The 27,167-nt window shown below is 40.2% G+C and overlaps 3 protein-coding genes across 5 annotated transcripts in view; 1 reads left to right on the forward strand and 2 right to left on the reverse strand.

Moving 5' to 3' along the window:
- The window catches only part of LOC137974653 (regulator of telomere elongation helicase 1-like), a 26,815-nt gene extending 19,915 nt beyond the window's left edge, over nt 1–6,900 (reverse strand). Inside the window, exons 1-10 of one of the 3 annotated variants that reach the window (XM_068821572.1) lie at nt 6,727–6,900; nt 5,385–5,601; nt 4,372–4,465; nt 4,031–4,112; nt 3,863–3,923; nt 3,632–3,707; nt 3,233–3,317; nt 2,896–2,961; nt 1,438–1,573; nt 1,018–1,059 (exon numbers count right to left, since the gene is read on the reverse strand). In XM_068821572.1, coding sequence (XP_068677673.1) covers nt 1,018–1,059; nt 1,438–1,573; nt 2,896–2,961; nt 3,233–3,317; nt 3,632–3,707; nt 3,863–3,923; nt 4,031–4,112; nt 4,372–4,465; nt 5,385–5,601; nt 6,727–6,828 — 961 coding nt within the window. In that variant the 5' untranslated portion in view covers nt 6,829–6,900. The remainder of the gene's footprint in view (nt 1–1,017; nt 1,060–1,437; nt 1,574–2,895; nt 2,962–3,232; nt 3,318–3,631; nt 3,708–3,862; nt 3,924–4,030; nt 4,113–4,371; nt 4,466–5,384; nt 5,602–6,726) is intronic. The other 2 variants (XM_068821575.1, XM_068821574.1) reach the window with 2 other exon arrangements.
- A 110-nt stretch (nt 6,901–7,010) lies between these two features.
- Nucleotides 7,011–11,333, reverse strand: LOC137975777 (golgin subfamily A member 6-like protein 1). The gene is made up of 3 exons (XM_068822959.1): nt 11,020–11,333; nt 10,779–10,927; nt 7,011–9,071 (listed from the first exon to the last, which is right to left on the reverse strand). Exons 1-3 carry the CDS (start codon nt 11,048–11,050, stop codon nt 8,352–8,354), a joined length of 900 nt encoding a protein of 299 aa, XP_068679060.1. The 5' UTR covers nt 11,051–11,333; the 3' UTR covers nt 7,011–8,351.
- A 4,073-nt stretch (nt 11,334–15,406) lies between these two features.
- On the forward strand, nt 15,407–24,472 carry LOC137976240 (putative aldolase class 2 protein CC_1201). The gene is made up of 5 exons (XM_068823532.1): nt 15,407–15,475; nt 17,263–17,580; nt 18,366–18,528; nt 20,435–20,679; nt 23,355–24,472. The coding sequence occupies exons 2-5, from the start codon at nt 17,269–17,271 to the stop codon at nt 23,520–23,522; spliced, it is 888 nt and encodes a 295-aa protein (XP_068679633.1). The 5' UTR covers nt 15,407–15,475; nt 17,263–17,268; the 3' UTR covers nt 23,523–24,472.
- The last annotated feature ends 2,695 nt before the right edge of the window (nt 24,473–27,167 follow it).

The following is a 27,167-nucleotide window of genomic DNA, read 5'->3' on the forward strand; positions in this document are numbered from 1 at the left end:
GGGCAAAGCCTAAGGTTGTGCACAGAGATAGGCTTTGGCAGTACCGTGGAGATGCTTGTGCAGATTGGTTCAATGAACCACCTGAAGGACAGGGTGCAAATTACCTGAAGGAGCATCTACCCGCCAGGAGGTGCCAGACGACAGCATCGCAGCATCCCGTCGTCCCCCCCCCCCCCCCTCAAATTAGGTGGAATGTTCCCGTTACCAGTGATGAACCCTTACCACCAAAGAGAGGCCAGGACAACCTCATGCGTTCAGACAGGAGTCGGAGAAGACCCCTCAGATAGAGTGACTGTGGCGAGATGCACTGTTTAGGGACCACGGCATAGTGTTGTTGACACTAACCCTTGCAACATAAGCTTTTCAATCTCCTTATAAAAACTCATTCCATAGTACCAAACATTAATGCCCATTCAAAAGTTAAACACACACAAAGCAGCATCAAAGTTTCTTAGGAAAATAACGCCATAGACCTTATTCATAAATGGCAGTCACATTTATAATTCTTTTGTTCAAGTGCAAATTAGCCTACCAAGCCTCATTTTAGAACAAGAATTCTTTTCAATTCACTGTATGGTATTGAGGCTTGGTAGGCTAATTTGCACTTGGACAAAAGAATTATAAATTGGCCTCCATTTATGAATAAGGTCTATTTAACAAATAGCCCATGAGGCAAGGCCAAAAGGGCTCTTGACCTGTGGCCCTTGAGGGGGAAGGGTCTAATTGCTTTAGGATCATCGAACTAGTCGGACAGAAAAGGCAATAATAAAGTTAGCAAATGCAAGTTAAAGAAATCTTAGTTTTGAGAATAAAACGAAAGAAAGCGTCACGCTTTTCGCTACTCGAGGACTATTAATAATAGTCCTCTAGTAGCGTAGCCAATCAAAATGCAGGATTTGCATTATCCCACTAGTTGGGTGATACTAATAGCTATTATTTACAAGAGCAGAAAGCCACAGACTTGTCAAGAACTATCCAAAATGCCTGACCATTAAGCAATAATGTAAAATTCCTTACATTTAAGGTGGGCAAGATCTTCCTTACTGACATCCACATCAGCTTAAAATACCAAACAAAAAAAAACTTTAGTAAAGCTGTAAACCATCACAATAATCTGTCCGATACCCTTTAAAAACTACAAAAGTGCCTTGTTGAGTTTGTTAAAAGTAGTTTACCTTTTTCAACTATAGTAAGTTCTGGTGTGTTGACATGAGTTATGCATAAATTGTCAATCAAGTGAATACACTTTGCCTTTTTGATTTTACTCTTTCTATAGCCCCACATTATTCAACTCTCAAATGGGATAAAACATTAGAGAGCAAAAGATTTAGGCTGTCAGTTGAATATTATTACAATAAACTGAAGACTAGTCAATTTTATAATATTAGCTTAAACCAAAAATATTAAATTTACATCACAGTGACTGAATTATCACACCTGCTCCTTCATCTACACCGCGTTCATTCTGCTCACGACACTCAATCAATTCTATACACTGAGATACATCTTCTATACATGAGGCAATGTCAAATGATGTTAAATCAAATGAAGCAGCTTCTTCACATGTTTTCTCCTGAAATATAAAATAAGCCCGACATCATTTATTATTCGAAAGGGAAACAGCTTAGCTAAGAGGCTATACATGTATAATTATGGCGCTGGATTTGAAATCCACAGTTTCAAGGTTCACGTTCCCCCTCTGGCCACTAGTAGGAAATCACGGATTCAACTTCTCAGCCATGGTTGCAAACAGATGGCTAATGTGCATCTCCTCATTTGGCATTCTTGAGATGGTTATATTTAGTTCTATTCCTTCCACTACTACCCTGCGAGCAGAGTCTCTTTCGATCTTCCTAGATAACTCGGGAAGAGGAAAATAGACTCTGCTCACCTCCTCCACATTCTTTGATTTGCCCTCATCCAGACCTGTTTTTTTAATTTTTGCACATGATCAATGTGTCGGTTACAGAAACTAGTCGGACAGAAACCTATAAAATTTTCAGTAAAAAATTATGTATGGACTATCTTGAGTTTCCAATGAAATGATTCTGTGATTGTTGTGTGTTTGCCAGAGTTTTTTGTAAATATCCTGACTATTTGTGTTCGTTTTGTGGTTTTGTGGCTACTGGTCACGCGTGACTGACACCAAATACATTTAAATTTTTAACGCATGCTCAATACGAAATGTGGAAGCTGCAAGCAGAGTCTACCTTCCTCTTCCTGACTTATCTAGGAAGATTGAAAGAGACTCTGCTAGCAGGGTATTCCACTACAAGCAGGGATCCTTAATTCCTACATTGTACATGTATATTTTGTCATTGAGTTTAGGTTAACATGATCCTAGAGTTCCTTTGTTTTTCTAACCCAAACAAAAATAAAATATAAAATTTTAAGTTGGCAGACAGTATGAGTAGAGTTACCACTGCAATTGTCAAAATGACTTTAAAATCTTTCGGTTTGAATCTATAGATGACTTCTATGAGTGAAGCAGCAGACTATTGACTATAAATATTCAAAATTGAACTATGGATATCAGATTTCCAGCATTTTCATTGGCTCACTGGACACAGGCTATCAGTTCATATATTGTGTATCTGCTTTACCTAATTTGGTCAAGGAACACATCAGCAATAAAGTGACCTGAAAACATTTTTTGCAGCTCTGAGGAAAAATGGCTGGCAAAAGCCATTTTGGACCAAATTGACCAAGGCAGAAATCAATGTTTTAGTCGACTACCCCCGGGAACACCAAACAAGAGTTGTTGATCCTGGAGTTTATAATAAAACAATTATTATTCTACTCGGGCTTGCTCATTGGTTATCTATCACTTCATAACCAGCGACTGCCCTCATAGAATAATATTGTATTATTTATAGCAAGTCAATGATTTCTTACCACATTATGTGCTTCATCGAACAGTATGATGCTACCAGCTATGTCCACACTATTTGCCTTTCTTGACTGTTGAAAACAAACAACCAACAAAAAAATGTCATGAGAGATTTAAAACAACAATATTGCAGACAAATCCCCCCATGAAATGCAGTTGACACAAGTGTGCTTAAAAACTTTAAATATTTTTGGTGTCCATACTGATAAATGAAGTAAACTCCATCTGTGTTCCTTGCAGCCTTGCACTTCTCCTAAGGTCTCCAAATTTACCAAAGCTATTACTGTGCCAAATATGTATGCAAGTTCATGAATCAGAATTATTGTTAATTGTTTTACTCACTTTGGCATCAAGTAGATAATTGTATGGCATAAATATAATATCAGCCCCTGTCTTGAGTTCTCTGGCCATGTAATATGGGCACACCCTAACAAAATGAAGGTCAAAAAAGGTGTTCTGAGTTCTAAATTATCCACACACACACACACACTGGTACATGTACACGTCATGGTTTACTTTTTTCTTGATTTATGATATGCTTCCCTTAATTTTTAACCAGTACTCAATCATTATCACAAACCAAAATAGCAGAATATAAAGGATAAAAAACCTGAACCAGAATTGAACCACAACGTACATGTACATGTACAAATTTTCTTACCAAAGTGATAAGCCTTTTATAATAATTAGTATTATTATCAGAATAACATTATTAGTTCTATAGTTGGAAAAATGGAACACCTGTGTTTTTTTCCAAGATCTACCAAATCTTCAATGTCAAGGATTCCTTGAGTAAAGTCTTTGTTGGCTTTGTTGGCTGTAGGGAAATAAATAAGACATTTTACTTGATTAGAGCAATGTACAACTGATCAAAAACTTGTTCGAAAAGTTGCAAGAATTTTAAAAAAATACCAAGAATTGACCAGAGAGAATCTTTTTTTTTATAATGTCAGGGTAGATACATTTTCATACCTTCCAAGTTGTTGTGAAAAGGACAATTCCGTGTTTGAACTTTAGCTTTACACATGTGCACCTCCATTTATTATCAAAATATGTAAAACACAAAACAGATGCAATGTTATGACAGTACTATTTTGACAAAGAGAACCTAGCATACTTCAGTTGTGGCTCTTTTCTCACCTTTGCAGAATTGGTTTCCTGTTTGAGTACATCATTATTAATGCAGAGTTGTTCACGAGACCCAATTATGCTGACTTTTGGCCTGACATAAAAAAGATAATCTTATGTTTTGAATACATTGTGGTTTACAGCTTCAATTTTTTTCTAAAACATCACCATGTAAAAATTACATTGTAGTTTTGGTCTTAGCAATATTATCTTGAGGTTTTCCTGGTTCCCCTTGACCCAGGAGAGAGAGGGAAATCATCTGGAAATTTCTTACAATGGAAGGACAAAATGAGAATGATTTTTGGAACCTTTCTTTCTTTGTTAAGGACTTTATATTTCCATGTACAACATACCTGTAGATGGTATTTTTAAGTTCCTTCACAGCTTGTGACAGCTGTGAGTGGGTTCTTGATGCATACAGTATACGTGGAACCTCAAAAAGTGATGCTGTATTTACCAAGAAAGAAAAACCATTCAGCTGCAAGCCAGCCAGTGGAAAGCACAAATAACAAAAGCATACTGCCTCAAACTTTGCCTTTCAAAATATACCATCTCTGATATTTAAATTTTCATTAAAGATGTCATCCACATTACTTCAAATTACTGGGTGAATTTTTCTTGTGTTACAGTGGCTGACACTGTATTATGGCTATTAGCAGTATAAACAAGAAAGCAAACACTAAACCTTGTTGTAGTGTATGGTACTTAAGCTTGTGGTTTCAAACATGGCTTTCAACAAAGTTCTCAAAAAACTGATGAAAAAATTTTGCTTTGCTTTGAGCTAAAAAGAACATGGAAAATGGTTGGATTTTGATTTCTGGGATGAACTGAAGGGCATCGCTCCTCCCCTGCTTTTATTTTGATTAGCAAATACAGATGAGGTTAGACAGGACAAACAGAATCAGAGAAACACCTAGCCAGAACACAAAGACTAACAAAAAGGGGTCACTATACTGTGCCTGGTAACGAAAAAAAGGAACCTCTTTCTTGCACATGCTTAGTCATATTAACTTATATAATTCACCAATTTTGTCCCCAGAGTCTGCTTTTATTTTGGTCAGCACCAAGAAAACGGACTCTGGCCACAGCCAAAGCAGGATTTCCGCAAATCATGGACTTCCGTCTTGTCTACGCATGCACAGATATTTGAAACAAAAGTGGTTGTTAACGGTTACAAAAATGGACCTCCACTGCGACTGCCCATAAATTGGAAGTGACCAGAGTCCATGTTCTTGCCACTGACCAAAAGAAAAGCAGACTCCGATGACAAGATCGATAATTCACAGGCTTGATTTAATTGTCAAAAGGCACAAATAACAGGTGCTAGGCAAAACAAAAATGAAAGGGCAGGATCAATCCAAATTACCTTTGTCACTATCTGAAGAACCCCAAGAGTCTCCTTTAGCAGCTTGTTTCAACTCTTCCCCAAGTGTCTGGACATAATTTGATCCACCTTGATCTGTGCTAACCCTCTGTTGAAGCTGAAGTTGAGCTACAAACGTTTCTCGCCAAGCTAATGTTGCACACAATAGACACAGAGTTTTCCCAGTACCAGTAGGACTTTCAAGAATACCGTTTTTCCCCTGCAACATATTTTGAAGAGGAGAAGTAACTGGAGGTTATTAAAGGAGGTTGCTTACTTAAAATTATTTAAATTAATGTGACGAGCATTTGTTGGATATGAGATGGTAAATAGACAATCTCATACCTGACCAGCGCAAGTCCCGTGCAAGTCCGGCCAAGTCTGGGTTTTTAAGGCTTTTTTTCAACTGCTCAAGTTTTACCTACTGTGACAGTCCTAATTGCTGCCGCAGTGAGTGAGCCTGAAGCGAACTATCGAGGCAGCTCTCTAAGCAGGAGTTCAAAAACACATTTATCTTCAGAACACATGATTGCGGTCAAACACACAATAAAATGTGGTTATGCGTGAATGGAGGAATTAAGATGTGTGGTATGATATCCTCTGTTTTTCATTTCTCTTGTTGTGATAGTTTCACTATCACGCAACAAGAAAGTGAATTCAAAATCAGTCCATGAAAAAGGCCAAGAACTTGCAGGAATGTTGTAGGTAACAAATCTTTTAATGACCTCTCCAATTTTCAGGTCTGTGTGATACATCGTTTCTGAGTTATTTGTTGAAGCATTTCACGCAACTTTACAGCTGATTATAGAGTTGTATGGAGACGCCATGTGGTCCACCAATATGGTGCCTGGTAATCAACAAAATACATGTGTATGAACACACCTCCTCATGTTTTTGAAGGGCTCAAACTGCTGAGATTAATAGAGATCTACATGTGTTTTTTCAACCAAATAGCTTTGCATCATGGTGTCATGCAAGCTGACAATTCGCAAATTTAAAATGCTGTCTTTCCAAAAGAGGTCATGAAACTGTAAAGTTAAAAATATATATTTATTTCTAGGTCATTTTCAACCTCTTTTAGATAAAAATGCACAAGACCTTGCAATTTTGATTCTAGAATTTTATGACGTTACTGTAAAAACCACCTATTGTTTTCTTTCTTCTCTCGAGAGGTCCAGAAGGGGACTCCACAAGACCTATTGAAATCTCCCTTCAATTTCACGCAAGAACCGCCGTTAAATTGCCGCAAGCATAATTGAACACTTGATTTCCCTTCCCCTCGGCAGCTAGCATCTCTACCATTTACGTAGTTTAATTTTGATCATTCAAACTTCACTACTCTCACCTCTTGCAGACACTGAATCACTTTTTCCATGTAAGATACTTGACAATCATAAGGCTGGAAGGGGAAATTAACATCAACGCCTCTAATCTGTATCTCAATCATGATTAATTAAAAATTTTAATAACTTGAACTGAACAAGAACAAAATTCCCGCCATCTTGAAAAGTTAACAGTGGTAACCAGGCGCTCACGGCTTTGTTTCGTGTGCGACTGGGAACCGGGACTGGGGCCCGTTTCCCTCCCGAAACTTTACGGGGCGTTTTCGGGTGTCACAATTCCCTTGGTATCTCAAGAACGGAGAGGATTTAATTCGTCAAACTTCACAGTTATTTTTCTTTTTGTTGCCTTGAAAACATGTTAAAAGATCGGCTTTCTAAAACAAGCGCTTGGCAATTTCACAAATGGCTTTTCGGGCCCAATTTCGAGAAACGGGCCCCTAGTTTCAATATGTATAGGGAGACTATATGGGAAGTTAGCATGGATGTGTTCATACCAACATACATGGACGGGTGACAACACTTCTTTTTTTCACTGTGGCGTCATGGAACTGCGCAAGGGAACCGGAGGCAGTCTTTCCGTGTTCTTCGACTTAATTGACGAGCTTAACGTCCACGTAGTACAAAGCAAAACATACGAGGTTGCGTCAAGGCTTATTAAAATGAAAAGAAGGCCCCACTTCCGGTCGCCAGGAAATTATAGATTCTCGTGAGTTTCCTCTGAGGAGAGGCCACTACTTGCATTCTACTGAGGAACAAAAGTGCCCATTGTCAGGTTTCATTCTTCAAAGGCTCCCATCCTTGTTGAATTTTGTAGTTTATCAGAGGTGGTGGGAGGAGGGGTGAGTCGCCCGGGTGAGTCGTTGGCATCCTTTGATTTTCTATGATATATTTTATAACGAGTACAAAACTTGGGTATTTTTGGGGGCAAAATAGTGTCTGTATGTTGTATACGGGTAGAGGAACTTATTTCTGGGTTGCCAGACCCAGTTGGAATCACTAACCGAAAAAAGGAACTTTATTTGAACATCTAATTCTCTAGCACTGGAGCGCTAATTGGGGACACTGTAAAATTGAAATTGACAAATCAACGCATATCAAATCAAATGTTGGTTTTTGAGACGAGGGAAAACTGGAGTACCTGGAGAAAAACCACTCGGTGCAGAGTAGAGAACAAACAAACTCAACCCACATATGATGCCAAGTCTGGGAATCGCACCTGCCCACAATTGTGGGAGGTGAATGCTCTCACCACTGTGCCATCCCTGCACTCAGAGAGACTCATTGCCAAGGAAATAGGACCCCAAAATGAGCAACAAGAATCAGCCTTAAAACACGGTTAACATCACAAAATCACAGACTTCATCAACAAATGAATTTATTTCAACACAAATTTTCTAAGCAAAACATTATCAAATCCTTTTACTTCAGCAAACTTTTAATCTTTCATTATAAAAAGAAATAAATCACAGCGATCCTTTGCAAATTCACCTTACACAAGAAATGTCAACAAAAGTCAATGTTAATGGTATTTTGTGACCTTACATAACAATGAGCATAAGCAACAACAAGCTTTTTTGGATGGAACTTATTTAGAGAAAAATATCCTGTATCATCATGCATGTTCATGTTAACCCCGGGCTTCAGTTGCTTCTCTCTTTGTTTTGAAATGTAGATACAGGGTTTCCACATCCTGGTTATGAGCCTCAACCTTCTCTACAATCTTCCTTAACTCTTTTTTTCTGTTCTCCTCAAAGTGTTCCAGTTTCTGTCTCAGCTTCTCTCCCCAGGTTTTCTTTGCCTCTTCTACAAGTGCCTCTACCAGCTGCCTTGCTTGTTCGGTCTTTTGTGACCTTATTCGCAGTCGCTCCTGAAGTGCATGGATCAATGCCTGGCGCTTTTCTTCTGTTGTTGCCATCTTCACTTGCAAGTTTTCCTCTGCCAACTTGGACTGCTTCTCAGTGCTCTCTTGCAAAGCAGCCAATATCTCTTGTGCATGCCTTTCACGAGCCAGCCATCGCTCTGTCTGAGCTTTACGATGAGATTCTAAATTGTCTTTGATCACCGCTTCCTTCTGTTGAATCCTCTCTTCCAGTTTTTTTGCATGCAATTCACTCAATTTCCGCAACTTAAGTTGCATTTCTTTGATGCGCTGATCCTTTGCATGCAGCCGATCAGTTAGGGCTTTAATCTGGGCTTCCTTATTCTCAATATGTTGGTACATGTTTTGCTCCTGCTTTTCTTTAACCAGCTTGCTTTTCTGTTCTTCAATTAGTTGCCTCTTTGTCTGAACCTGATTTACCCTCTCCACTTCAACAGCAACTTTTGCCTGCTTTTCACCATCTATGCTCTGAAAGACAAGCACAGAAAGAAATTAATTTTATTGTTATGGTAAATCGTTAAGTATGCATTTAGTAGCAGTGGCAAGCAAATTTAGTTAGGTCATCAGAAATAGCCAGCTTGATTTACAGTGCGACTGGGAAAACTGTGAACACCTAAAATATGTCAGGAATGGTTATTGTTCTTAAGCCAATCATGTTTGAGGACTTCACGCACCAAAACCACAAACTGAATAACCGTTATACTTTACTTGCAACGGTGCCACATGTGGAAAGCAACAATTGCTTCGGAGCACCAGTGATTGGTGAAAGCACGAATACGTGCACTGTTCTATTTCTTTTTGGGTAGTTTCAGAGGTTAAACAACCAGAATTAGCTCAAAATAAAACAATTACCTGGCAAATCTTAAGCTCGACACACTTCGTATCGCGCAAACAACAGTTAACACTCTGCCCATTAGCGAGTGGATTTCAGATGTGTGATTGGACAGAAATAACATTCCTGACATATTTTAGGTGTTCACAGTTTTCCTGATTGTACTGTAATAATGGTCAAAACTGTTGGGACAATTCAGGCTTTCCGCCCTCCCCCCATTACAATATTGATTTTTCACAGAGTCTGAAGTCAAGAGTACTTCATCAATCGCACGATGTTTCAACATTGTCTGGGGCGAAGGGGGGACGTTGAAAAGGCAGTGAAAGAAGAGCATGCGTTACTCATATAACGATGGAAGCATGTACAGTAAATTCTCTACTTTTGAGCCAAATTTAAACAAATAAAAAGAGAAGGGACTATTTTGCTTCAGCAGGTAAAGCATAGTGCTGAAAACTTTCGTGCCTTGACCACTTATAGATTTTAGTCTGTCTAATCAGACGATTTTACTTGTCAATTGGGGCCCCCTTTGGCCTAAAAGGGTTAAGTAAAGTTTACGCAGTCATGAAATTTACTCTTTACTCCTAGGAGTGACTCCTAGAAGTGAGACTTGATAGATTTTACTCTAATGCCAGATGATTTTTAATCGTCAATGGGAATGGTTCAGGAGTCAATTGGTTAAAATTCATATTCTGAAGTTTCAGGTGTCTACCAATTTTAGGGCACCTGAATCATGTGATCAAAATGCATGACAACAAACACTGACTTGACATTGGTGCCAAGAAATTGATCCAGCATGATGGATGAGGAAAAAGACAAGTCAGTGATTGCATTGCGGGGGTGCTAAACCTGCACATTCCCTCTCGCTAAGTCCAGTGGGAATCCCTCCTTGCAATATGAACCTGATATAGAATTAATGAGCATAAACAAACTCTTAGCACCAATGTGACGTCAAAACACAGGCACTTTGTAGTAAACTTGATACAGTCCCTTAACCATTTTTGTAGGCAAAACGGTCTGATTAGTAATTACTCTGACAAGAACAGGTTCCAACAGTGTTTGCCAACATGTTGGAGTCATCAGCATGACTCCCTGATGTCGAGTCACCACTTGTTGCTGTAAATGTTTGCCAGCATATAGAATAATGGTTCGGCCAGCATATGTGAATTAGCTAAAAGCTTTGGCAGAACGAAGTAAGTACCAATGGGAGATTTTTCCATTACTGATATGGACAACTGTGGCACAGTATTTCATAATTAAGCAAAAATGTTCCCAAAATCACAAACGGTGAATTGATATTAACATTAATATCAATTACTTAACATAAAATACTTGTGCTTTTTTACCTTTTTTCTCTTTTCAACTGCTTTCATTTTCTCGTCCAGTTGTTCCTTGTTTTCCTTTCCTCTGCGTGGAGTAAGACGCGGCTTTCTCGCATTTTCCACCTTGGGACTTAGTATTAAATCATAGGCCACGCCGTTGCTGGAGGGGGTTTCTTCCAATAAGTAATTGTTAAAAGCACAGTGTTAGGAAATCATTAAGCTTAAATCTAAAAAGTGTTAAGCCTGATCAGTTATCCGATCTCACCTTGATGTTCGGGCGTGTCAACAGACGCCATTTTATTTAGTCAAAGAAAATGCACTGGAGAGGTTGATTCTCGTTGATATACTGACTTAAGGATGGCAGTCTGTAGCCGAGTAATAAAATTTACTTTCGACTGAAGACAACCCCAAGATTTATGAAGTAATTGAAGGGGAAGAAACTTCGCCTACTTGTCGACGCTTCAACGTCTACAAGCCAGCCGTGTTTGCTCGCGTGTTTCAAAATATTTCCATTAGTTCACGTGACATCAAATAAGCAGTTTGATTGGTTGTTCTCTGTAGCACCGCACTAAGGTATAGTTTCTCTATTTGGTCTGCAAGTATGTTCATTTCTCTAGTTATGTGAAAGAAGATTTGTTCTTGAGAATTTTCATTAGCACTATTTTGAAAAAAGTATTTTTCATACACACGATCCATGACAATATTGTCAATGACACTTGGCAAGGAAAACTTGCTCGTGGGTAACCGGCTTTAGAAGCTCAAACGAAAAAACAATAATTAAGATGTAGTCTGTCAGTTTTCTTTGACGAGTTTTGCCTTAGCAAGCCTTTATTTACTCGTGTGAACAAATAAACAAGCTTTGCTTTCACAAGTTTATACTGTAGCCAGCAAAACAAGTACACAACGGACACCAAAAACGAAAAGGCAGGGTGCCAAACTTGATTTATGCATACTTAGTGTTTGACGAGAGAAAAAAATGTTGCTGGCTTGTGGTCTGGGCTTTGCTTAACGTGAATCGGAGGTGGTGGTTTCGCCATTCGACAACGCGGCAAGTTTGCAACGCAGTTTCTTGTTTGAGTAAGTTAAGAGGGTCTCCCAAAGTTAGGTTGGGGAAGCCAGCGAACATGGCTAATTTGAACTGGGGAACTAGGAAACAAATACGAAATATCTTACAGAACAAGAGAACATAAACCATTTTAGGGATCAAAATGCTGAGAACAAGTTTGGAAGTAATTTGGGGAACAAGGGAACAGAAACAAATTTTTCAGTATAGGAAACAAGGGAACAAGGACCCCCTGAGAGGCCCTCGGTTAAGTAGGTTTATTATAAATTTAAATTTTTAATTATGCAAAGTTCACCCTAACCCGCAAATAACTATTGCTGATCTAGGCGGGTAGGGAGGGGCGTGGATGAATGGTGCATCGAACTTGGTTCATGGTGCATGAATAGCATCTGTTTCGTATACTTTCCCTGTGGCCCAAAATTTCAACTCAGAGGCCCACAGTATTTCAGATATCCGGATACGAGGTTTGCAGGTATGCCATGGTAGTAACCTCCAAGGGAAGGAACGTGAAATAAAGTTGATTTTCCAGCTGGGAACTGTACAGCCTGATGAACTTAACATCAATCTAAACTTTATTTAAAAGCATGGATAATAGAAGAGACTGGGTCTCTTCTATTATCCATGTTTAAAAGTGACTTGATGCATGCGCGCGCTACCATTCATCTTCGCGCTTCCATCTGATTGCGTATTTCAACGGTTTTCTTCACACTGAAGAAGGGTTCTACACCCGAAACGTCTGTCGCCCTGGTCTCATGCAAATACCTCCTAAGTAAACAAAATAAAACTCGAAGAAAACCACTTCGAGACGGCCTTGTAATTTGAGAAGAAAAATCTTCAGTTGAAACTCTACATGCCTAGTGTCTTGTCGTCTTGGGCATGACTCAAGTTCTTTGTGGCGTGGCAAAATAGAGGATATCTCGCGAAACAGTAGACAGAATGGCGCTAGGTTACCAAAAAAAATTACAAAGAGACAACAGACAAGTAAGTGCAACATTAGGGAGCGTTCGCAAAAACTTGTTGGGGTGTTTGGGGGTGGGGGGGGGTGGCTGATGAGAAATTATCTACTATCGGAAAAATCTGGACCCCCTTTTAGTATCCCTAAAAACTGAAACGCTCCCAACCTACCTCATGGCCAGAAACGAATATACGATCGCGATGCAGAAGTCAGAATGAGCGAAACAAATTAAGCCAAAAACAGAAAAATGCTTCCAAAGAGCATAACGATCTGCCACAAAACGCAGAGAAAAAGCAAGTCTTTAGAAAGCCAGCTATCTCACTGATACATGGCATATCCTAACAGGCGCTCAAGAACAAAAGCATCCTGAGCCCGGGTCAAAGGTTTAAAAGCAGAATCCCTTCCTTCTACCACCGACAAGCCTATCGTTTGAAAATTAAATTGATGCAAAAGCGTGAGGCCAAAAGGTCACATTCACATTACTGTAGAGACAGGGTTTTTGGAGAGCTTTATAAAGTAGTGGATATATTTCTGAAAGCACCGGGCGTGACACTTTTGGCACCGCAAGGCACCTTACACCTTGCGAGCGAAAGGCGCGATCTACCTAGGGCGGTCTGGGGAACTTCTTAAAATAGAACTCTCAGAAATGCTGTTTCTGGAGCCCAGGAATCACTTTCTCAGGCAAGGCTGGAGTTCACTCGAACTCTATTTAAAAAGTAATGAATGGGAAACCGCCGGACGAAACGTCCGGCCTCCAGCCTCAAACGAAACCCTGGCCTCCTGCAGAGAAAATCAAAACCAAGGAACTAAAAATATATCATCAAGACGAACTATTTTCTCGGAAGAATTAAATATCACACAGTAGTACGAAGATCCAAATCTAAAGTATCATAGAACAAAACCATTGCAGAATGAAACCTTACTCCAAGTGCCTAAAAGAGGCGTCCATTCAGATATGTACTTGAGAGAGCAAAATTATGACAAAGGAAAAGAAACCAGGGAGTCATGCAGGCCTGTCAACCACATTATTATACTTTGTTAAAATGCGTTTACATTGGCTAATGACAATTTTTGTCTTCATTATTTAAGCTACCCCCTTGAGAGTGTTTATATTTTCAAACATCCCCCTTTTTACCTCTAATTTTTTTTAGGAACCCCCCAATTTCTCATCAGTGGTTCTTTTTTTTATCAAGCCTTTTCGGATTTCTATCGACTAAAGCTTGGGCATGACCAAGACAATCCAGTCGACGGGTTTAAAACACAGGTCACAGGTTACAGGTCAGGTAAAGGTACACCTTATTTAACCTCAGAAGTTCCTTTACTCTCTAGAGAGTATTCTCCCAGGTAGCCGACGCCACGGTGCGCTCATTTTACCCCCCTCTTTCCATCAGTACCCCCCTCTTTCCATCAGTGCTCCGTTTTAAGGGTATTTAAAGCTACTTAGGCTACACTGAAAAGAAAGAAGTCGAAACAAGGATGCGAGACCCGGGGATCAAACTTAGGACCTTATGCACCAAGGCCGCGCATTAACCGACTGTGCCATCCTTGCTCCTTAGGTCACAGGTCACAGGTCAGGTCAGGGTAATAGGAAGAATATTTTTCTGCCAACGAAATTGACTATTTTCACCATCCCATAATGCATTTTTTGGGGGGATGGGGGGGGGGGGGGCAGGGGTATTTACATAAAAACACAATATAAGTTCTTTACTCTTGGGACTGTATCATGCTTCAGTGAACTGAACATCCATTATTTTAATGCAAATAATCCCCCACCTCCCCAAATGACCTAGATTATGGGAAGGGTGAAAAAAGCGAATAACGAGAAATATAAATTAAATAAATTATGGCAGTACCCATAAGTCCTGTCATCGCGTGATTTATCTTGTGAGCACATGGGTAAAAGCCACAGAAATGGAGGACAAGAGCAGAGCCGAGGACAACAAGGTTGGAAGCAATTTGCTCGTGAATTTCGTTGTTTTCGTTCTGCTGGAACGGATTTAATCGCGTAGAGCCACATTCTGAAGCTTAAAGTAAACAATGCCGCGCATTATTAGAGATCCTTTCTCGTATCCCGTTGGCTTCGAATTATGGGGCCGAGGTACTTTTGAGTTATAACTGCAAGCGCAGTCTCCTCGAGTAAGCCGATTGTTTTCAATTCAGGAAACTGAAGCATGATACAGTCCCAAGAGTAAATAAATTGTATTGTTTTTTATGTAAATACCCCCACCCCCTCCAGAAAAAATTGCATTATGGGATGGTGAAAATAGTCAATTTCGTTGGCCGAAAAATATTCTTCCTATTGCCCTGACCTCACCTGACCTGACCTGCAACCTGTGACCTGGGGCCGGTTTCTCGAAAGTCCCGAAAACTTTTCGGGTTCGAAAAGCCATTTGTGAAACACCAACCTCTTGTTTTGGAAAGCAGATCTTTTAACATGTTTTCAAGGTAACAAAAAGAAAAATGACTGCGAAGTTTGACGACTTAAATCCTCTCCGTTCTTGAGACACAAACGTAATTGTGACACCCGAAAATGACCCGTAAAGTTTCGGGACTTTCGAGAAACGGGCCCCTGACAGTGACCTATGGTTTAGACCAGTCGCAATCCGGTACAATATATTGTATCATATATAACGTATGTACCTCCTGAAACAGAAAAAGGTACAGCTCACCCAAGAGATCGGTTCTCTGATCTCCGCATGAAAAGTAAGTGATCTCTGAGTTTTAAGTATAGGTGGTTTGCAACCAATATCTAGAGACGCACATAACAATCCTGCAATGTACAATCGCTGGTGAACGAACAAAAGGAGCTAATAATAAGGGATCTTTGGCAGCGATCGCGAAACGTACGTCAAGACCACCTGCAGTGAATAGGTTAAACGAAACGGGTTCACATTGCGCCCAGGTGGATAATCAGATGTCATGGTTTGATGCCACTCTGTTTTGAATAGCCTGCGAAGCAGGCTCTCTGGCAAATTTTAGACGTTTCCTTTCGCTGGGGTTGACTTTCGAGTGGTTTTGAATATGGACGTCGGAAACGAGAACGCGAGGGGGGAGGGGACGAGGGGAAGGAGTGAGAAACCGCCTAAGTAATAAAGTTAGCTGTAAGAAAGAAGCAGCCATAGGAACGAAAAAAATTGATGACTTTTATTATTACTAATTTTAGACTTTTCGATGTATTTTAGTATTTGAGCATGACATATTTTCATTTTTTTTTTAACACTTTTATTTGGCGCGTCCACATCAGCTTTTAAGGTTGCCTTTTTGGACCCGCCTTAACAAATAAATTTATGTATGTATGTATGTATGTATGTATGCAATCAACTCTTCAACATTTTCGAAACCTCCGTTCGCCCACGAACAGAGAAAATATAGTTCCTGATTGGGTGCTCACGTCTCAGAAAAATCCGCTTGTCAGTCAAAATTTATTGCTCCCTTTCATAAAAGTGTAAAGACAAACAGCGCGGAAAGAGGCGACAATCTGGTTTTCTCTAAAATTTGGAAACTTCCTTATGGTAGCTTGGATTTTCTGGTGTTTGTAAGGTCCTTGTTATTACAAGGATTGACACTACAACATCTTACCACGTAAGAGCAATGTTATGGTACCATGTGAAACATCAATTATTGCTGAAAGAAATGCAGTAATTTTTTTGACGTAACAAGTTACCATGGCAACAGGAAAGCCTTGCAAAAACACTCTATCTTTTGGCTTTAGCTGCTCATATGTGAAAAACGAACTCGGTGACCCCAATTTTTCAATTGCACAAAAGTGATCAGCTGGCCAAGATGAAACTCTCTGCAAAGTTTAGAAAAATTCTATGGAGCAGATTCAGAGCAACCTTATATTTTCAATTATTTAAGGTGGCTCTGAATCTGTTTCGCATAATTTTGTTAAACTTTGCAGAAAGTTTCATTCTGGCATGCTGCTTACATTTCAGAAATAAAAACTGGGGGCCACTGAATTCTTTTTTGAGATATGAGCAGCTAAAACCAAAATATGGGGTGTTTTTGCAGGGCTTTCCTGTTGCCACAGTAACCTTTTTTCGTTACAAAACTGAATTTTCTCCAGCAATAATTGGTGTTTGGTAAAGTACCATAACATTGCTGTTAAGTGATAAAGTGTTGAAGTGCCATTCCTTCTAATTAGAACATTTCTTTCAAGTGTTAAACTGGTTTGAGCCACCTTAAATAAAAGCAGAAAGATGTAGGTAAGACAAATAAATAGTGGTGATATTTTGGCTATCCTTCCCAAGGGATTTGGCAAAATCTTCATATTTCAGTTTTTTAACTGGTGAAATGTGTTCTGCATTAGTAATCACACCTTTGAAAAGTATCATTGGTGACCAGAGTAAATTAAAGATCTGAAGCTGAAGGATGATGGCTCATGGCAACCTCTTGTTGGTGGCTGGTCTTCCATTGTAAACCAGAGTAACATCAGTCCATTTTTTATTCATTTCTGTGTTCATTTCAATTTATTTTGCCATTCCATTCAGTTGTGCATGATGTTTTTGAGGAGAGCAGCTATGCGACTCTTCAAACAGTCTTGCTTTTTAAAATCTGATTTTACTGGCACTACGACTGGATGTATGCTGGTATGCAGACTACACAGCACTGCTCCAAGAGCTCTCTCCCCTGAAGAGGCACGGCTGGAAAACTGGCAATGTCGCTTGGATTTGGCAGCATGCTATCGGGGCTTCGAACGGTATGATTTGCATGAAGGGATATGCAATCATCTCAGTATGATGGCTCCTGCAGCCAATGGACAAGGAGAAGTGATGTTGCTTATACCATATGGTTTGCACTGGAGTGAGGTAAAAATAATTGTTTTTTGTTCTTTTCAGTATTCTGATGCATCTTGATATGACTAATTTGTTTCTAAAATTGTTCTGTCATAAGCAAGAACAGTATTGAAACTGAAAAAGGTGTGAACCCAGGGATAGCAATCCTTGATGGAATGTGGTGGTACAATTGAGTGAAGCCAAAGTCATGTTCAGATTCACTTGATTCTGAAGACGATTTTCACTCAGATTGGTCACATATAACAGTCCTTTTGAGGACTTAACTGATCTTTACAATCACATTTCATTAAGGAACATGGTATTGTATCAAAATTTTCTATTACTGATGATCAAGTATGTTTGGAACACATTTTCTTGCAGAGAGGTATTAATAGTTTGTTCTGTTCACTATGGTGGTTTTATGAATGTAATAAAGTCTCTGCTTACGAGCCAGAAGGCTCATCATGCCGGCGCTTATCTCCGGTTTCTGTAGCATGAAGCGACTAGGAGTATTTATACTCCCCCCTGGATGGGATGCTAGTCCATCGCAGGGTCACCCCCAGCATTACGCCGGTACCCATTTATACACCTGGGTGGAGAGAGGCACCGTGAGAGTAAAGTGTCTTGCCCAAGAACACAACACAATGTCCCCGGCCAGGCCCCGAACCCAGACCACTCGATCCGGTTTTGAGCACACTAACCATGAGGCCACCATGTGGCTTGTGGATAAATAGGAAGATCATGGGTCAAGCCCTCAAAATCTTTCTTCTCAAGTTCTTTTGACATACATTACAAATTACATCTACACCATTTTTCAGGTGAAAGCATCATCATTTTTGGGTCTGAATGAAAAGGGTGAAGTACTTGAAGGAACAGGTCAAGCCGAGATTTCTGCATCAACTATTCACAGAGGAGTTCACCATGTTCGGCCAGATGCTGTGTGTGTGTTTCATGTGCACCCACCATATTGCACAGCTCTAGGTAAAACCAAATTTTGTTCGTTTAATTGAGCTTGATTGAAAATCCCACTGCAGCTTTTAAATGGCAGATAATTGGCACCTAGACATGATTACTAGAAGTCTGGCTGTGATGTAAGGAAGTCTCCAAAGACGTATAAAATTGGCAGCTGATATATAGAGATTGTTACCAAATACATGCAGTCAAAATTAAAGTTTTGACATTTTTAGACATAGAGAGTCAAGATAGATATTTAGACACATGTAGTCAAGTTTTTCATGAAACATCCCTCCATTTCCATTTTCACTTAACAGTCTTAGGGGCTTACAAAATCTTTTCTCTAACCCTCGACCGGTTGGCTCAGTTGATTGAGGACATTAAGCATCAGCCTACTGTGCAGAAGGCCGCACCAACAAGCAGGGTCTTTAAATAGCTTATTATAAGTAAGGAGAAAGTGCTGCCTTTGTAATGACATCTTCAAATTAATAGACTTTCTAGTATTCTGGATAAAGACGATAAACTGTTGGCCCCCCCTCACAACTCTTTTGTAATTTGTAATAATGGTTTACCCATGGAACACCGGTGGCTTAGTTGGTTGAGCACCGGGCTGCCATGCGGGAGGTTGTGAGTTCGACTCCGGCCGGACCAACACTCAGGGTCTTAAAATAACTGAGGAGAAAGTGCTGCGTTTGTAATTACACCCGCAAATGGTTAGACTTTCAAGTCTTCTCGGATGAGGACTATAAACTGTAGGCCCCGTGTCACAACGCTTCAATGTTCATAAAATCTGTGGGACGTTAAATATCGCACACACTAGTCGAAAAGAGTAGGGCCTGTATTTCCCGGTGTTGTGGTCTGGCCTTTCCTTCAGCAATGTGGTCGGCTTGGCGTAATCTTCTGAATGGACTACTGATCGATGAGACTACATAACAGCAAAACAGACTGTAGTCAAATCGAAGGAGTCCAATTGCTGAAACTGGTAAAAAAAAAAAAGAGCGCTCAGGAGCTCGTTCAGCATGTGGAATTTGGCAGTGTTGGTTTTTCTCAAGAGGAGAAACCCGGAGTACCCGGAGAAAAACCTCTCGGAGCAAGGAGAGAACCAACAAAAAACTCAACCCACATATGACGCTGGGACCGGGAATTGAATCCGGGCCACATAATGCTGTGAGACAGAAAAGAACCCACACACTATTCGCAAAGATTAGTGCATGGAGTTTCTGGTGTTGTGGTCTGTCCTGTTTGGTATAACTATCTACTTGAACTCCTAGTATATAGTGCATTCTGATTTAGGAGAATCCAGTAATTAAAGCCATCCCTGTAACCCTGGGTCCGAATTTAACTTTTTGGTACAAGAGCCAGGTGACGCCTAAAAGTGTTTTTTCAGTCGCCAAAAGTGTCCATAATTTTTTGCTTTTGACATGTTTGATCATAGACAGAAAACATGAATTTCTTAAATACATTTTTAAGCAGCGCTTCAAGCATTCGTATTTCCTATTTGGGAATGATCGAAGTTCGAAGACAGGACATTACACACGTTTCGTTAGGCATGTACTTACCCAGTACAAATGCGGGCCAGCATGAACTGAGCCGTGCGCGCTATGCAAATTAAGGCTTCAACTCATCAAGAGTCACGCGAATTGTCAATGCCAGGCCACTCATGAATCAAATTTGGTTGTTACGTTTGAACATTTCATTTGATTTCAAAGCTCTTAGACTTACGATATGGTTATTGTGGTACTGTGTGTGACGTATCAATCTATGTAGATCCCTGCATGTCCGTTCAAGTTAAACGATAGGCACCCGCTGGTATTGTAACGTTATTTTAATACTAACCCTAACCCTAACCCTGAAACCAGTTTGTCGCAATTTTTCGGACCCTGTAACCCTTGCCCTAATGTAGGAATAATGATTTTCTGGTTATTTTCTTCAGGTACCTTGAAAAATCCTAAACTTGGAATGTACCATCAGAATGCGTGTTTGTTTTATGACCGCATTGCTTATGATCAAGACTACACTGGACTCAGCCTTGACGATGGAGAAGGCATGCGGATAGCAAAACAGCTGGGAAACAAATCAGTTCTGTTCATGTGTAATCACGGGGTACTGGTGGTTGCAGAATCGCCTGCCAGGGCATTTGATGATCTCTACTATTTAGAGCGTGCTTGTATGACCCAGGTGAGACTAATGGGATAGCATTAAATCCCTCAAGGAAATTGGTCCACACGGCCTACAAGGTACAGCCTGCAATATGAAATGAATAATGCCGTTAGGGTGCTTCTGCCCTTTGTACTTTTTACTTTGGAACAATCGCATAATGAGTAATTTGCCTATTGAAATGAAAGCATCTGCCTCTTAACCCTCATTCATTTAAACAAGGCCTGAGCAATCCTTCGTTTTGACTAGCATTTTATTATTCCTTTATTTTTATTGCTGTCATTTTATTGATTTGACACAGTCCATAATACTCCATGAAGGAGAAGGTCTTATCGGAAGAATACAAAAAGCAACAAATAAACAGATAAATGAATTCCAGGGCTCGACACTAACGGTAGTCAACTAGCCACAGCCTAGTGAAATGTCAGTTTTGGCTGGTAGATTTTGAGCTGCACTAGCCATTGGGGCTAGTAAAGATTATGAAGAAGTGGAGTTCTGGACGAAAACAAAAATGAAAATTATTTCTTACGGATAAGGTAAAAGGAGAGAATAGAAAATAACAACAGAAACTGTGAGCGGATTCTATGGAATTTACTCGGGAATTTACTGCCTTAGAAAACGATAAGTTGAAAAAAAAAAAACTGAAGAGGAAACCAACGCGGATTACAGTTTCCCCACGCCACGTTGCGAACGATTAATCACGAGTGAATTCATGCGGAACTTCTCGGTTGCTGTTTCCATATGCGCGTAACTCCGTCGCAAACAATCGCAAGCACCTTCCGAGAGCTTGATCACAAACAGTTTGCGTAAATGGAAACACCTTTTACGTCTCGCAAACAAGACGCAAGAGATAGAAATTGTTCTATTGTTACGTCTTGTTGGCGACGAGTAGCAATGCAAAAGCGAGGAAACAACGATATGGAAACACAATCGTAAACTGTTTCAGATTGTTTGCGATCAACCGACGATATTTTTGTGCACGTAATACGTTTTGACGAATTAGAGGCAAGTAAAGGAAAATGTCGTCCGAGTACGATTGTGGCAATGACGATAATCCTCAAAACAGTGTGAATTAATGAATATCGTAGGGGAATATCCTGCCAAATATACCTATAGTAAAGTTCTTGATCACAAAGAGCCAGTTCCTACAGTATAATTTGATACTGGCTATGCTGCAGCCGTTGCTGCTCCTCGAAAATGTATCGGACCCAGAATCGGTGACGTCTCTTTACACTTCCTCTCTGCCTTCTTCTTCGCGACAACTCCAACATAAGAAGTTAAACACGACGCAAAAACTAATTCTGCTTTAATTTCTGCGCCCTTTTCTTACGATATCACGAGATCAAGTTGCGTAAAGCAATCACGCATATGGAAAAGAGGATCGCAAACACAAACACAAAAAGTGACGGTGTTTGCGATTGAGCCAACGCAAACTGTTTGCGACTGTTTGCGACGTTGTTACCTGTATATGGAAAGAGGTCACGAATTTGTTTAGAAATTGAATCCAAATATAATTTATTTCAACTTAAAAAAGAAAGAGACAATATCGAGCGACTTATCTCGTTTACTAGGAATGGTGAAACTCACATAAAAAGAGAGAAAATCTGCTCGCAAGCACTGTGGCCGCCGAATATTAATTGACTCCGAAAAATATTCAAGCATTAAACGCACAGATTGCTGTTTGAAACTATTAAAAAGAAAATCTTATATGAGGGCAAGTCTGTCCTTTCGAACTTCCTTTATATAGAATTTAATATATTATTTTCCCGCATTCCGCTGCTTTTGTGCTTCATGCGTATAGAATGGCGCTTTCAGGTTAAAATTTCAATCGCAAAAATAGCTCTAATCAAAGGAAAATCCTTTCCACAGACTTCCAAACGAGCAGTTTAGTTTTATGTACGGCCTATTTCTTAATTTAAACTCTATTCCTCGTTTTCCATACCCCGGTGCATTGCATGGTGAGTTGCAAAGTTTTGGCAATGGTTCTGTGAGAATTGCGCTCAAGGCCACGAAACTTTGCCTTCGTGAGAAAAATACGAAAAGCCGTACACCATACGAAAAATACGAAAAGCCGTACACCTCAGCACATTTGCGCCACTGTTGCGACGATGGATATGAGAATAAGAGAAAATTTACTAAAAGCGCGAGTTGTACTTGCAAATGCGGTAATTTTTTCGTGATAGTTTTTACAAATGAATGAAACTGCACATGACGAGACTGGCTAGTGCAAATTTAGATTTGGCTAGTGAAATGAGACCTGATACTAGCCACTGGGCTAGTGAGCTAAAAAGTTAGTCTCGAGCCCAGAATTCCTACTTGACATTTTTAAACGTGAAACAAAAATTAACAAAGCAGCTCCAGTTCACATAAGGATTCGTCATTATAGACTGTCGTTTTTCATTGAAAATCACTATTAATTTATTTGGACATAAATATAGTCACTACTCAAGAGAAACTGGATACAAAAGTGAAAAACCTTTTTTGTTTAAAAATGGTAGTCGTGTCGCAACATTTAACAAGTGAGGTGTTTTTGTGGCCTTTAGGTTGTTTTGTTTTTGGCCGGGGACGCAGCTAAAAGTGATGAATGTCAGCCTCTCCTCCCAAATTTCTTGAACCCATCCAGTGTATGTAATGGAATTTCAGAAAAGTGTTTCTTTAAACTATGTGGAGTTATGTTTTGTATTATGTTTTCATAGGTCCTTGCAATGTCGACAGGACAGGAATTGTACGAGCTAACAGAAGAGGTAGCCAGACTAACATATGAAGGCTTTGATGGACAAGGACAGAGGAAAATGTCTTGCGAAGCACATTTCGAAAGCGTGAAGAGAATTCTAGCAAAAGAGTGTCCACAGTACATGGAATAACAACACTTAGCACCTGAGCAATGTACAAAGATCAAACAAGTTCAATCTGAAATCTGGAGAAATTATTACAATACCATGAAGACCGCAAAAAAGCCAAACGATGGGTAGAGAGTCAGTAAACTGCGACAACCACACCCGCTGTGACCTTTGTTCGACCTATTACATGTATTTTACTGTTTTAATCTACTGATGAAGACCATGATAAAACGGTTGCGAGGATTTTCAGGATACCGTGCCAGGAAAACCCAATACGTACCAGTTAATAATACCAACTTTATTCATTCAATACAATGAAAGGGAGACATACCAGAGGTTATCCCTATACGAGGGTATCCGCCCGGATGTTATTGATCTAGAGTCTATTTTGCGTCGATTTTGATGAGGGAGGAAAACCGGAGTACCCGGAGAAAAACCCTCGGCCCACATATACGACCTCGAGGCCAGGGTCGAACCTGGGTCGCAGAGGTGGGAGGCGCGGTTGATAACCACTAAGCCACCCTGACTCCCCAAGTCATTCAAATACATCTTATTCGGTGGTTTAACATATAATAAGCGCGGATATCTTGCGAGGTACTTAGTAGTTTTCCGAGCCCCGCAGGGGCGAGGAAAAATACGAGCAATGAGCAAAATGTCCGCGGGTATTATATGTTAAACCATCGAATAAGAAATTTATTATTCCACTACAAAAAGGTGTTATTTTGCTTCAATTTTATTTGGTAAGGGTGTTTAAAAAAAAAAAGCATCAGCTGTCCTTCAGGGCGCGTGCAAACAATGTAAACAGCACAAAAAGCCAGCCAAAGATCTTTATTTGATTGGATAAACAAAATGACGAGTGACAAGCGATGACAAGCTAAATTCTCAGGCTTTGCATCTTGTTGAAAAAAAAATCTTTCATTGAAAAACTCCCGTTCCGTCCTTGCACTGTTCTAAACCGGTCAAACCGGGACACTACAGTGTACTACCTTCTCATATTTTGCGCGTTCTCTTGACCAAATATGGTAAAATGGCGTAATAGTGGAATAATAATACGAGTTATTGAATACTTAGTGAAAAAAACAACCACTTGTACATCCAAGTGGGAACCCTTTGTAATAAACGTTTATCAAGTAAAGCTATGATCCTCGCAGTTATGGACGGAATTTTTTAGCAACCCGACGCTCTAACCAACTGAGCTATGAAGCCACTGACGTTGGGAGCTGGTCATTTGTCCATAACTGCGAGGATCATAGCTTTTCTTGATTTCATATCCGCAGTTCAGTATATGATTCATTTCATATATCAGTTCGTTCATTGATTCATTCCTCACGGGAAAATTAGAACCCACAAATGACCAGCTCCTAACGTCAGTGGCTTCATAGCTCAGTTGGTTAGAGCGTCGGGTTGCTAAAAAATTCCGTCACGGGTTCAAACCCCGTTGAAGTCCTGAATTTTCCAGGCTTCTCTACGCAATTGCTAAAAATTGCGTCCATAACTGCGAGGATCATAGCTTTACTTGATTTCATATCCGCAGTTCAGTATGTGATTCATTTCACGTATCATTTCGTTCATTAATAAAAGTCTAGTCGACTTCACTATTTCATCTCAAACATTTCGCACTAGAACTCGCGGGAAAAAACGGCTGAAGTGAAGGGGCCTGCTTGAAAACTAGTTCACATGTCTAGCTCCTAATTGTGCAAGGTGGAATAAACTAATAACGTAACTTTTCTTGTTATATCCTTAATTAATCTTAACACGTGCATGACGCCACCTGCTTGTCCCTAATGTTGTGTGGATAATTACGAGAGAAGATGTTCACAGCTAAGGAAAACGTTTTTATCATCACTTGTGTGCAAAAAACATTTTATAAAAGGTTTAGCCTGACATTGTGGTATTCAAAGTATACGGGAGCATTTGGGGCCCTGGGTAGAAAGCATTCACAATGAAAAACGAATAGGTATCTAAGGAAGCTGTGGTGCTTCGTCGGTGGGGAATGAAATCGTGCACGAAAAATGGCTTTATCAAGTGGATTAATAAAGGAAAATTAATCACCGAAACCTATTTCAGAAAACGTGGCATTTACGTGTCTAGGAAAGTACCCATCTTACTAGATGTCAAAAATTCGTGCCACACGAGACGCACTTTACGGCGGGAATTTTCCTTCAGTACGATCTTACACAAGAGGGGACGTTTACAACCGGATGTGAGGTGTTTTCCTTTTTAACTTGTTTTTTCGAAAATACCACATTTACATTGTTGCGTGTCAGTTGTTTGTTAGACTCGACTAGTTTAAAATCTGGGAGAGACTTGTCGTGGAATGAGAAAAGTGTGTTTCCGGGCTTGGCGGGCGACATAAAGCTGATAAAAATTTAGGGAGCTTAAGCACGCACGTTTTTGAGACGCGGACGGCAACCGGAAGTGAGCAGTTTTCCCTTTTAACTTGTCTTCGCACAACCACACCTACATTGCTAAGTATCTTTTCTCCATTAGAGATGATTAGTGTAAAAATCTGGGAGACACCACTGCCCTGGCACGTTAAATGTTCTCTTCCGGTTGTCGTCCGCGTCTCAAAAACGCGCGTGCTTAAGCTCCCTTAGGGAGTTTAAGAAGCGACGACTGCTACGACTACGACTACGACAACACCACTAAACAATAATATCATTGGTTAAAAGAGCATAAATAATCGTGCAGCACGGATTTTAGCAAGTATGGTTTGCGGTCCTCTGCATAACGACGACGTGAAATCACCAAATTTGAGGTTTTGACGACAACGTAAGCATGCAACAGAGAATTCTCTCTTTTCACTCTGAAACCCCTCATTCCAGTTTATTTTTAGGATACTTCGCCCATATTGTAGGACGTGAACGAGACTGAATAATCGCGGAAGAGCCTAGTTTTCATATGTCGGGAAAATCCCAGACGATCGGGGATTTCGCAGTTTCCCGACCATCCCAGATTTTGCCGACTAATGAAAACCATAAATCGTAGACATCCTCTATAATCTGGGATGGTCGGGGACGAATCGGGAAAATAGAAAGCGTTTCTATTTTCCTTTTCCCGACGTCATAGTGTCCCAGATTTTTGCGATCATCGGCGATCATTCCTGACATATGAACTTTCAGGGACGTCGGCGATGGTTCTTAGCTCGTTACCAATCCTCTAATTTTTGGCGCACTTTCCATTTTCCGCCAAAGTCACCATCGGGAGAATCTGGGACAAGCATCTGGCGATTTTTCGATATGTCGGCAAAATCTGGGACGGTCGGGAAAATGCGAAATCCCTGATGTCTGGGATTTTCCCGACATATGAAAACAGGCTTAATTTACCGACACATCGGAAAATCGCCAGACGGTTGTCCCAGGTAAATGGAAAGTGCGCCAAATCAACAGCTCGCCAAACCTTGAAACTTGCAATTTTAAAGGATTGGTAACGAGCCGACGCCGACGTCTCCGACTGTACAAATTTGAGTTTTCATATGTTGGGAATGATCGCCGACGATCGCAAAAGTCTGCGACACGTCGGGAAAATAGAAACGCTTCCTATTTTCCCGATTCGTCCCCGACCATCGCAGATTATCGGGGATGTCTACGATTTATGGTTTTCATTAGTCGGCAAAATCTGGGATGGTCGTGAAACTGCGAAATCCCCGATCATCTGGGATTTTCCCGA

This window comes from Montipora foliosa, chromosome 11, assembly GCF_036669935.1.
Source record: "Montipora foliosa isolate CH-2021 chromosome 11, ASM3666993v2, whole genome shotgun sequence".
Taxonomy (NCBI): Eukaryota; Metazoa; Cnidaria; class Anthozoa; order Scleractinia; family Acroporidae; genus Montipora; species Montipora foliosa.